General features: G+C 44.9%; 1 protein-coding gene across 1 annotated transcript in view; it reads left to right on the top strand.

Moving 5' to 3' along the window:
* Nucleotides 1-11296, top strand: part of KIZ (kizuna centrosomal protein) — a 103491-nt gene extending 92195 nt beyond the window's left edge. The window contains exons 6-7 of the mRNA XM_008581568.1: nt 8993-9036; nt 11153-11296. Of these exons, the coding sequence (XP_008579790.1) occupies nt 8993-9036; nt 11153-11250 (142 nt within the window). The 3' untranslated portion in view covers nt 11251-11296. The remainder of the gene's footprint in view (nt 1-8992; nt 9037-11152) is intronic.
* The last annotated feature ends 759 nt before the right edge of the window (nt 11297-12055 follow it).

The raw sequence follows: 12055 nt of genomic DNA, 5'->3' as shown, positions 1-12055 counted from the left end.
AAAAACACACACAAGTAAGTCTTCAAGGAACCCTTGGTCCTAGACACTTGATAATCAGCCTTGAAAAGGTCGGGGTGTCGAGTGCGTGGGTTTAGCAAGCTGTCTGTCACGGTGTGTTTTTTGTGCTGGGTGTGGTGGTGTTAATACGCCACCCTGGGCTTTGGAGATCTCTGGTTTCGCTGTTTGTGCCTGGATTCGCTGAAATTTCTTAGAGGCTTACATTTAAGGATCCCACTTACTGCAGTCACTCCTTGTGCTTTATTGCTTTTACAAGTGGTCTCGAAACCCAGTACTTGAGAATAAACATAACAGTGCAGTGCTGCTGTAGCACTTTTAAAAATTCTTCTTTGCTCTATTTTGTCAGTGAGCTGATGAGCAACCTCAAAAAAAAAGACCCCGCTGGACCTAAAAAAAAAAAAAAAAAAAATGGCTTCCTCTGATGTCCTAGAGACAATAATTATGATGTGCTAGTTAAAGCCCAAACTACAGCTGAGGGATTTTACTTTAAAGCAGCGGCTTGGGCGCAAAAATGCATTTATAGCTCTTTGTCTGCACCTCATTATGTGTGGGCCTGATTCATTAAGTAATTGGTTTGCAGTTGTTTACATGAGTATTAAGGCCTTCTTTTCAGCCGCCTTTGAGAGATACATTGTGCAAATGTTGCCTGTGATGAATGCAGAATGAGGGCCAGAGGGTCCGTCCTATTGGCTAAACAGTGCACTCTGTTGAAAAGCCGGAGAAAGGGATTGGGTGCTGCTTTGCATAGCAATGACTTTCTTAATAAGCGTTACAGATTAATACACACAAGCTATAAAAGATGCAAAGAGATACTCTTAGCACATTTATACATGCTCATTTCATTGTGATGGTGGTGGGGTCCGGGTGCTTTCATATTCCGTTTTTCAGAGCTGCGGCTTCAGTGCATGAGCCGTAATAGAATCCGATGTTTATTGAATTATAAATCACGGGCAAGTAGGCAGATCGGCAACAGTTTATTATTAAAGATTCTTTGAGAGTAAATCTTTTTCTACCATTGTATTTGCTTCAGCAAAATCATTTTGTGGTTGAGTGGGGATGAAAGGCATAATGTACGAAGGAGTGAGTCCTAATAGGAAGCAGTTCTCTGAGTAAAGACCACTTGTTCCCTTTTGTTCAGGGGTGCATGCCAGAGCTTCCTCTCCTCTGCAAACATTGTCTCGCTTTACCTTCCCCAGGAAGCGTTTTTCACTCTCCCGGATCCATTTATTCAATGGAGAGTGTATTTTAACAGCCTGCCTTGTAACTTCAGTTTACTGGTTCCTGCCTTGTAACTTCAGCTTACTGGTTCGATCAAGATAACGTTTTTACCAAAAAAGGGTGTGTGCTTGCAACGTAATTGCCCGGGGGAAAGGTAGCAGAAGTCACCCAGCCACTGCACCCTGGCAGGGCCGCTGTGGGTGGCATTCCGAGCCGGCCATGTAGCCACAGGAGTGGCCAGCGGAGGGCGCCAGCCTGCAACTCTGGTGGGGGCTGTGGCATCGTCTCTTATTGCCTCATTACTGTGTCATTCCTCTCGGGATGATACAAAGATCACGAGGAACAAATGAGTCCAGTGAAATAAAAGTGAGCTTTTCCTGGAAGTCCTTTAGGTTCTCATTTTTAAAAAAAGCATCCATCTCCATCTCTGGCTTAGCAAATCTGCATTCTGCTTAAATTCTACTGAATTAGCAGCTTCCTAAATATTCCATCTTGCTCATCATAAGCCCACATACTTTGTTTTTTCTGCACAGAGCATGTAAGAACAATCGCTTGATTATTTAAAGGGAAGAAATTAACAAATTGACCCCAGGCAGCTAAAAATAACATCTACTGTAGGATGCCTGACTAACCATCAGGGGGCGCCCAGACTTTTCAAATTAAAACTATCTCGGACTGGTGGGTCTTTAAAGTTTAAAATTAGTATTTGCAGAGATTTGTTTGTACAGTCACTGGGATTTTTTTCTTTCTGGATTATTTTTTCCTTTTATTTTTCAGGAACATATGTCTGTTTTGAAGACAATGCCAGCTGACATGCTATTTGAGAAATATTTAGACTGATTTTAGCTAGCAGTCAAAATTATTAAAAATTTTAGAATTCAGAGTCTCGAGACCACATCTTCTCATAAGTTAGTTATTTTCAGTCTTATAATAAGAGCTTAGAACTGGAAGGACTTTTCCCACTGGGAGCTATTTCTCATTGTCCCCAGCAACAGACTGTGCTCTTAGCAGACCCTGAGAGTCCTATTGCCAAACTCCCCAAGACACAGTAACTTAGTGTGTTTGTTAATGGGCTGTGGATATTTTTTATTTAAAAAAAAAAAAAAGGAGGTTGAGAGTCAATGTGTTACTAACATTAGGACATCCCCCAGGTCTCCTGTTCTCCAAATTCCTTCTCACCTGAGGCCCAGGAATGAGCAGCTGACCTCCATCCCAACAGCTTCACCTCTGCTGCTCAAGTCTCTGAAGAGACCCTGTTGCCTGCACCCTCCTCTCATGGATGGTGCGGCCTACGCCTTGCGGGCCCTCGCCAGCCTGCTCCCCCACATGCCCCTGTTTATGGAACATTTTTAACAGCACCTGACACAACATGCTCTTTTATGTCCCTGAATATTCCTGCCCATCTCTTTCACCTGGCTGATGCCTTGTATATTTTCAAGGCTTAACTCCACCTTCTAAAAGTTCCATAAGCAGGGGACCTGGCTGTATAGGATGCCCCCTCTGAGGCCCCTGGGGCTATTTCTGTCATCATCTGTAGTGCAAGGATAGAAGCCATTACAAGTCCCTGCCCTCCGCTCAGTGTGAGCTCCTCACTGAAGTGGTGGGTTTCTTCATCACCAGTGCTGTATAACCACTGAACTTTCTGAATGAGCATCAGCATATAACTCCACCATTCACTCAAGCATTTTTCTTTATAAGAGTCAGTTGCACAAGGGCTCTTGCCTGTATGTGGCATCACATGCTTGAGCTGCGGGGAATCGTGCACTCCACACAGTTAGCATGAGTGGGAGTGTGTGTACGGACATGCACATTTTCAAAGGAAGATTCTTGAGGTCAGCTTTGATGATGCCCTCTGTTTGGGCACTGTGCAGTCACAGTTTCTGGAAGCAGGACCTGAGTGAGTACAAAGGCACATACTAGAGACCCTTTCTGACTGCCATCCTGTCTGCTGCTAGAAGGGTGTCTGGCTCCTGGTCCTGACCTTGAGGAGGGTGTGCAGGCTCTTGGCACATGTTGGGGGCCTGGAATGTCATCCCCCAGTTCCACTGCCATCAATTCTCAGCCAACCCCCAAATTTCCCTTTTTGGCCTGTGTTGGAGTTTTTATTTTGGTGTCCATTTTCCGCAATGGGGCAGGAACACCTCAACGGCAGAGATAGAGTCTGTCTTTTTCACTGCTGCAGCCCCAGCGCAGAGCCTGATGTGTGATGTCGCCTTATTGTATTATTGTGTTTGTTGGAAGAGTGGAAGGATGGATGAATGGACAGATGGATGGACAAACAAATGAACAAACTGCAGACTAGATAGATGCTCTGCCCACCTGTTTGTGGAAGGCCCAGCTGAGACTGTTTCCCTTCTTCTTCCACATCCGGTGTGCTCCCACCCATCAGACCTGGAGGAGGAAACTTCAAACATCTCAGGCCTGTCTCCCTGTGCCTGACTACTTAGAACCCACGACTCCACACCATCAAATCAAGCACATGCTTTTGTTCACCAGATACGATGACAGTATCACCACTCACAGAAGCCTGCTGTGTACAGGCTCTCACTCGGGACTGGCTCTAAACTTATCAGAACACTTAAAGGAAGGCGTTACTATCCCCATTTTATGGGCAAGAAAACACCCAGAGAGGTAGGCGACTTGTCTAGGACCACATAGTGAGCAGAGTTGGGCACTGGGAGCCAAGTCTGTCTGGCCCCAGAGCTGATACATTCTCAGCTTCAGAAAGCAACTCACAACCAGTCCCACTCTGCAACAGAGTTCTCCCTGCCCCAGTGTTTTACCACTTCCCATGAGGCCCTGTGGAGATGGGTGTTTGCAACATGTGCATTTTTCTCAGCTTCAGAAAGCAACTCACAACCAGTCCCACTCTGCAACAGAGTTCTCCCTGCCCCAGAGTTTTACCACTTCCCATGAGGCCCTGTGGAGATGGGTGTTTGCAACATGTGCATTTTGTAAGAGTGTACCGGGAAGAGCATTTTGTTCCACTTCTGATCCACCACCAGCTGGCTCTGTGTGTCTTAGGACACAGCACTCAACCTCTTTGGGCTCAACCACCCATACAGTGAAGACCCTGGCTTGATAATCCATAAATGCTCTGCTCTAATTTAATAGGGGCTTTCTTAGCCTTAGGATGTCCCTGTCTCATTTTTGTCTCTACTTGCTGGCTCCGTAAAGCAAAACTTAACACTTACAGCAATCCTTACCATCTAATTTTGTTTTTATGTCGCTTGACTGTGTCAACTATTTCTAGCTACCTTAGCCTTTTGCCCATATAAAATGGACAACTGACACGTAATTTCTACTGTTTTATCTGTACACCATATCGTCATGATTCTATGTATAGGGTATTCACTGTCAGTCAAGGCTGCTCTTAGATAAAACCTGTTCTGTAAAGATCCTGGCTGACCTTAACTTTTCAAGTTTAACAAGAATGAAAACAAAAGTGACTTTGATTAGAATTGTCCTAATCCAATTTATCAATACTGGGGGAATTTAAAAACAATTACCAAAATGCATCAAAAAATAAGATGGCTCGGGCCGGCCCGGTGGCGCACTGCTACAGTGCGCCGCTTGGGAGCGCAGCGGTGCTCCCGCCGAGGGTTTGGATCCCACATACAGACCGGTTCCCGCTCACTGGCTGAGCGAGGTGCGGGTGCGGCGCCGAGGGTTGCAATCCCGTTGCCGGTCCCGGTCCGGTATGGGCACGACACTGAGGGTTGCGATCCGTTGCCAGACACGAAAAAAGACAAAAATAAATAAATAAATAAGATGGCTTAATGGATAGACGGAGGGAAGATATGTGATAAAGCCAATATGGCAAAATGTTAACGAAAGAGCATCTCCCTGATACATATGTGTTCATTGGACAGCTGGGAGAAAAAATTATCAAACCTACTGGGAAATTCTGCAGACGTAATTGTCCCATTATAATGAGACCAGCAAAACATGGTTACATTTCAATTTTCTCACGGTTTCTAACCTGAAAATGATTTATTTTTAAGTAGGACTTCCAATCTAATCGTAAACTTCTAGGGAAGGAATACCAAGTCTGCTGTCTTGGGTTCCAGCAGTTGTCCATGAAAGTCTCTGCAGGGAAAGGCAGGCTCGCTGGTTTGCTGCCATGCACTGGGTGTTGGCAGTGCTTTACAGTAGGCAAATTATAGCCTTTGGGCCATGCCCAGGCTACTGCCTGGGGCTGTACAGGCTAAGAGTGGTTTTTACATTTTTAAATGGTTGAGAGAAAAGTCCAAAGAAGAATAATGATTCATGACATTTGAAAGTTATATGAAATGCAAATTTCATTGTCTGTAAATGAAGTTTAATTGGAATACAGCCACATCGATTAGGTTGTAGTTTTCCACAGACATTTTCATGGTACAACCAGGGTTCAGTAGTTGTGACAGATCATATGACCACAAAGCCTGAGCTATTTGCTCTCTGGCTCTTTACAGAAAATCTTTGCCAACCCCTGCCTTACAAGATAGAAATGTTACCTTCACGCTCTCAGAGATTAGGCAGGCAGATTTCTAGCAATTTACTCCATTTGATAGAGTATGGTGATCATATCCCATGGCCTACAGCTTTAACTCTTCCATTTCTTATGCTTTCTGAAGTGAATTTTTGTTTTTCTCTCATTTACTATTAGCCAAACAACTTGTCTCTATTCAGCATTACAAGGAAATTTCTCACCTTGTCCCCATTGGCCTTGCCTTAGCTTTACACATTAGGTGTGAACCTGAGAAAGAAATGTTGACCCTAAGAACTGGGTGTAATAGAAGTCAACCTTGAATTTTGGCATCACATTGATTTTCACAGATGGGTTACCAGAAGGAAACATAATTGCCCCATAGGTATGAGGGTGGAATTGGAGATACTTAAAAGCATCCTCAGCCCTTCTCAGTGGGTAGACTATGTGTGTTTATTTCTTGTGAGGAAACTTGTAAAATGGACAGTTAAGAACCATTGCACAATTAATTCACGTTTCACTGGGATGTTTACTGGCTCCCTGTGGCTTAAATGTTCTCAGAGGCATACTGTGTAGCCACAGGACAAATAGAAAAGCAGGTGGTCTCGAGGAGACATAGCTTCAGGAATTCACTTTTGCCTATGGTCAGGCTCAGGCTCTTTTATCTGCCCGTAATCCTGCTGACTGGGCCAACTGTAGGGCTAGGGCTGGGTCTGGACCTCAAAGACCCCTCAAGCCTATTGTCCAGACTGGGTCACAAACCCTTCACATGCCAGGCTGGGTCACCAGACCCCTCACACGCAGGTCTATGAGCTAGGTAACTGGCCAAAAGGTCCTTGGAGCCATAGGTTCGAGAGCATGGCCGAGCATGGTAGACGCCAGCCAAGTCCCAGCACTGCGCAAAAACACTAACTCCACCCACATACACACAATTTGCTTACTAAGAATGCACCACACCATCCCCACCCAGACCCAAGGTGGAGGGGGCCTGATTAAACTATTCTTTTTTCCCAACACCTAGAATGCCCTGTGCAGAACATGAGGGCCCTGAAGTGCTCAGTGGGTCACCTCCACAGTGAACCTCCTCATTGCTGGCTGACTTGTTTCTCATGAGTTAAGTGACTGCAAACTAACACTCACTTGCATAGATGTGACCATGTTTGCAGCATTGTGTGTGACTTTTTTTTTTTTTTTCTTTTTTTTCTTTTCTGAGTTTTTTTCTTCTTTGCCAGTAGAGAAACCAAACTTGGACAACGTGATTCTGAAGTCACATATTAAGTAGAAACATGCAAATCAAATATTGTATCATTGAATATTGTTCAAGGATTGAGTGTTTTAAGCAGGGCACTGTGCTTCAAGTTCATTTGTTCATTCCACATGTATTCACTGAACACTTATGAAGTGCTTAGCACCAGGTTACCCACGTGAGCTGAAACAGGGGTGGTTGCTGCCCTCATGGAGCTTATGCACAGGTTAGCTACACAAAGAGATGTAAAACAGCAGCTTTGATAAGGACTCAGCAGTGGGGGTGGGGGCTGGGAAATGGGGAAGGCTACGGCAGAGAGCCCAACCCATCTCGGAAATCAACCTTGGAGGTACTGGTTAGGATATAGTTCTTTGTGCCGAAAGCAGTGGGAAGGCGCTGAAGTTTTTTAAGCGAGGAAGTGGAATGATCAGCTTTGCGTTCTGAAAAGCTCACTCTTGCTGCTGAGTGGAAAATGGATCATAGGGGGGCAAGATGGATATGGTGTCACCTGTTAGGAGGCTGTTGCAGAGACAGAAGCAAGAGATGCTTGTTTTGTTGATGAGTGTGGTGGCAGTATGTAGGGAAATGGTGAAGACTTCAGGAAGTACTGGGAGGTAAACTTGCAGGACCTGGTGGCTGACTGGGTGTGGAGGGCGTAGGAGTGGAGAGGGGCTTGGGAGCAACTAGAGGGTTGGAGATGCCCTTTGCAGACAGGAGGAGTGCCTGGTTTGATAGGGGAGGGAAACACGCTGGGAGGATAGTGAGTTTGGTCATGGATGGGAATGTTGTGACCACGAGGCACTTTGGAGGAGGCCAAGTGGAGCTACCAAGTGGGTACCAGGCATGTTTTTGGAGCTCGGAGAAGTGGTCTAGGCCATGGGGACCTGGCTGGAGCACGCCTACCTCTGTGCCTTTGCTACCGTATCAAGGACTCCCTGTTGCCACATCCTACCACATCCTGTCCCTCAGTCCTGGCCTGCGAAATCCTTTCCGTCTTTCAGAGCAGAGTCCAGGAGATGCCTTGCTTCCTCAGGGAGCCTGTAGCCCTCACCTTATGGCCCACTACCGTGTTCTCAATTCTCCCAGCCGGCCAGTGATCTCGCCCTCTCCCCCTGGGGCTGTTACTATTTGGATCACAGCTGGCAAATTAGCCTCTCTGCAGGCTGGCTATCATTTTTATAATCCCCCTCTCCCCTCCAGCACCTGGCCCAGTGTCTTCAGGTGGCAGGAAGTGGGTAAATAGCAGACACAACCCACAGTCACGTTTATTGTGTGCACATGTGCAGGCACTTTAGGTAAGATGGATTCTTGCAGGCTCACCTTCCTGGTAACTCCCCACATTCCTGGCACTCCCATGACTGTCCATTAGCTGCTGGGCCCTCGCAGGTGGTCACAGGGGTCTTCTTCTCTTCCTGGAAAAATGGCCATAGGTGCTATTTGGTCATGCAAATAAAGTAACAGGCGCTAAATTTCAAGGAAACATTGACAGATACGGATCTTCAAAAAGTTCATGGAAAGATTCCTATTATCTTTTAATTCTATTGGGGGGGGGGGGGGGGGGGGGAGTAAATCATGGATTGACTGAGATGAGTATTTTAACTTCCTTTCCAGTATCTTGCATTCTAACTTCTTAAATTCCCTACTATAGGTAATTCACTTTTAGCTTCCCTAAAAGCACTAAAGCTTTACACGTCAGTGCTTTCCAGAGGACAGTTGAATGGAGATCAGTCCTCTGCGAGCCTGGCCATGCAGTCACCCCCAGCCAGAACGATCAGCACACAGCGCACAGCACACCCAGGGCAGAGCCTGCAAGGGGCACACACTTGGGTCTCTGGGGATACTGTCCTAACAGCAACCCTCCCACTGAAGCATCAGCAAATACCTCTGATGTTTTCTTTTTACTTTTAAAATCTGGAAATAAATTTTAAAGTTGTGGCCTTTTGGCGAATAACAGTGCTTCTTCCCTAACATGCTTATTGTAAAAGTATTAGTCTGGTTGTCATTTTTTTTTTCAGGCCTTAGTCTATTTCTTTATTTTACAGGCATGAAAACAAAAAGAAACCAATGACAAGTTTAAAGTCTAATGGTAAGAGAAATAACTGGACACCAGATTTTCATTTTGTGTGTTAACCAAAAAAGTTGTTTATGACATATATGAATTTTCTACACACTCGTGTGAGGACTGTGAAGTATGCCTGTGATCACATGGGTGGCCCTTGCAGCTGTCCCTGGGGTGGGATCTGAGGGCTTCTGAAGGCACAGTTCTTTAGTGACAGGGCCACATAAGTGCCATGGACCACAGTGGCAAAGCATTGTAATTTGCGAGTATGACTTTGCAGGGGATCCTGGCCTCCATATCTAGTTGATTACCAACACCAGTATATTCTACCTACAGAATGTTTCTTGCCTCTCCCCATCCTCACTGCTGATGCCCCACAAGTAGCCCCTGCTCATGACATGGCCAGGCTCTTGCAGTAGCTCTAACTGATTTCCTCACATCCAGTCCTTCCCAGCTCCTGACCGTCCTTCACCTGGCCATCAGCATCCAAAACCCCATTTACTCTTCTTACCCTCCTGCTTAAGAAGTGCTGACGCCTCCCCACCACCTGCAGGACAGAGTCTACACTTTGTCTAACTGATTTCCTCACATCCAGTCCTTCCCAGCTCCTGACCGTCCTTCACCTGGCCATCAACATCCAAAACCCCATTTACTCTTCTTACCCTCCTGCTTAAGAAGTGCTGACGCCTCCCCACCACCTGCAGGACAGAGTCTACACTTTTTTTGTGGTCTGGTCTCATTTCTGCTTTCTAGCTCTTTCTTCCCAAGGTCCTGCCCTCTTTGAGTCTAGCCAGAGCCAAAAAGATACACCACACCTATGCCTCTGTGCCTTTGCTCATTTTTTCTTCTATATGAAGTTCTTTCCCTTCTCCTCAGCCCACTGATCTCCTATTCATCCTTCAACACCCAGCTCACAGAGAAAATCTAACCCTCCTTTTATCATGCCACTGTGGCATAGCCCCTGCTGAGCTTGGGCTCTCTCTACTCCTGGTCTCCTTAACCCCCGTCCTCAGTGGGTTATAATGGAGAGCAAGGGTTTGAGTCAGATGACCTGGGTGGGACCCCCAGCTTGACCACCCACTAACATTGCAATCATAGCCAGTTGTTTAACCTCTCTCAGCCTCACTTTGCTCAGTAAAATGGAGATATTAATATTGACCTTAGGTTGGTGCAAGAATTAAATGGGGTTGTATTATAAGAAGTCAGCACAGAATTGACAAATTGTGCCATGTAGATGTCAGTAGTCATGGAGATTTTTTTAGTTTAGTAGACGCTGTTGGTGTCCCCACCACATCCTGTCAGACCACTGGGAGGTCACCTCCACTCCAGTTCTCAGACATGCCTGCGATCTTCTGCATCAGACATCAGTGCATCTCTGCCTGAGGGCTTTCTGTGGCCACAGAAGCATGCTCAGCCCTCACAGGGCAGCCCAGTGTGCTAGGAAGTCAATGCCCTGGATTGAGAACAACCCCCAATCAAGAGAGGGGAGTTGATGGATCAGTAGCGCCACTTCCTTGCTCTTGGCTGGGACAATCTGAGAACTCTACACAGTCTCTCAGAGGGTCCCCTGCATGACTGAGCCACACTTGCCCACTGCCAGCACCCACTCATTAGCATACACTTTATTACCTGCTTCTCTTCCATGTGTCACTCTCCCACTGCGCTCACCATGGTTCCTAGGATTACCTCCCAGATAAACGATGTGTACCCAAGTCCTGTCTCAGGCCAGACGTCACTGCTGATTCCTCTACTGTATCTTTTCCTTCTCTCTGCTCCTGTAAAGAACAAAGGGAGATAAAGTGGAGGAGCAGCTGAAATGAGGTGGAACAGGCCTGATAAAACACCCTACCTCCTTGTTAACCCTTATTTTAAATCTCTATCCTATAGTGAAGAGTTGGACACAGCAGGGAAAAAATATTCTGCAAGGTGTTTTACATAACAATACATAGAACACACTGTGATATGTGTACATTTGTACAGTATTGATGTGCATTTCAGTTGTGTCTGGTAAGGTATGTCATGTGGTATCTGTGTTAGGCCTTTTGCAGGCCAATGCTCTAATTAACCAGTCCTACTATGCTGTTTTATAAACTCTTAATCAGAGTGCAGAAATGTTAAATACCTGTCTGGTTTTCTCTTCCAGCCTTCTGGGGTGAGTCTGATGACAGTAACTCAGAAATTGAAGCTGCTTTACGTCCTAGAAATACATCCATCGATGATTTTGATGATTTTGATGATTAATAAGCTGTAACATCTGTTGGAAATAAAATCTTTGAATAAACTGAAACCCTGTATTCATATGTGATATCCAACATAAACATGTTCTTTTAAGTTTTCTAATTGTTTAATAGGAAAACTTGGGACCACATTGCTATTTGTGTGAAATTTCATGACATAAACATGAACTAGCATATTCATTTTTAAATGTCATCAGGAAGCAAAGTGATGAATGCAATGCCCGTCAAAATTCAAGTTGGTTTCTTTGTAGAAATCAACAAGCTGATCCTAAAATTCATATGGAAAGTCAGGGGACCCAGAATAGCCAAAACAACCTTGAAAGAGAAAAACAATGCTGGAATATTCACATTTCCTGTTTTTCAAACTTACTAAAAAGCTACAATAATTACAACAGTACAGTACTGGATACATATGTAGATCAATGGAATATTGATTCCATTGATTTTTATGTAATCTAGAATTGAGAATTCAGAAATAAACCCTCACATTTATGGTCAATTTTTGACAAGGGTGCCAAGACCATTCAATGGGAAAAGAATAATCTTACCAACAAGTGATGCTGGGTCAACTGGATAGCCACATGCGAAAGAATGAGGTTGGATTTCTACCTCATACTATATATAAAAATTAGCTCAAAATGGACCAAGAACCTAAGTGTAAGATCTAAAACTATAAAACTCTTAGAAGAAAACATATAGTGTAAATCTTCATGACCTTGGACGAGGCAATGGTTTCTTAGATATAACCCCAAAAGCACTAACAACAAGAAAGGATTAGATAAATTCTACTAAATAAAAATTAAAACTTT

Source organism: Galeopterus variegatus, unplaced genomic scaffold (assembly GCF_000696425.1).
Source record: "Galeopterus variegatus unplaced genomic scaffold, G_variegatus-3.0.2 Scaffold2395, whole genome shotgun sequence".
Classification (NCBI taxonomy): domain Eukaryota; kingdom Metazoa; phylum Chordata; class Mammalia; order Dermoptera; family Cynocephalidae; genus Galeopterus; species Galeopterus variegatus.
Note: the sequence above shows the minus strand (reverse complement) of the source record. Positions and strands in the feature narration are given on the sequence as shown.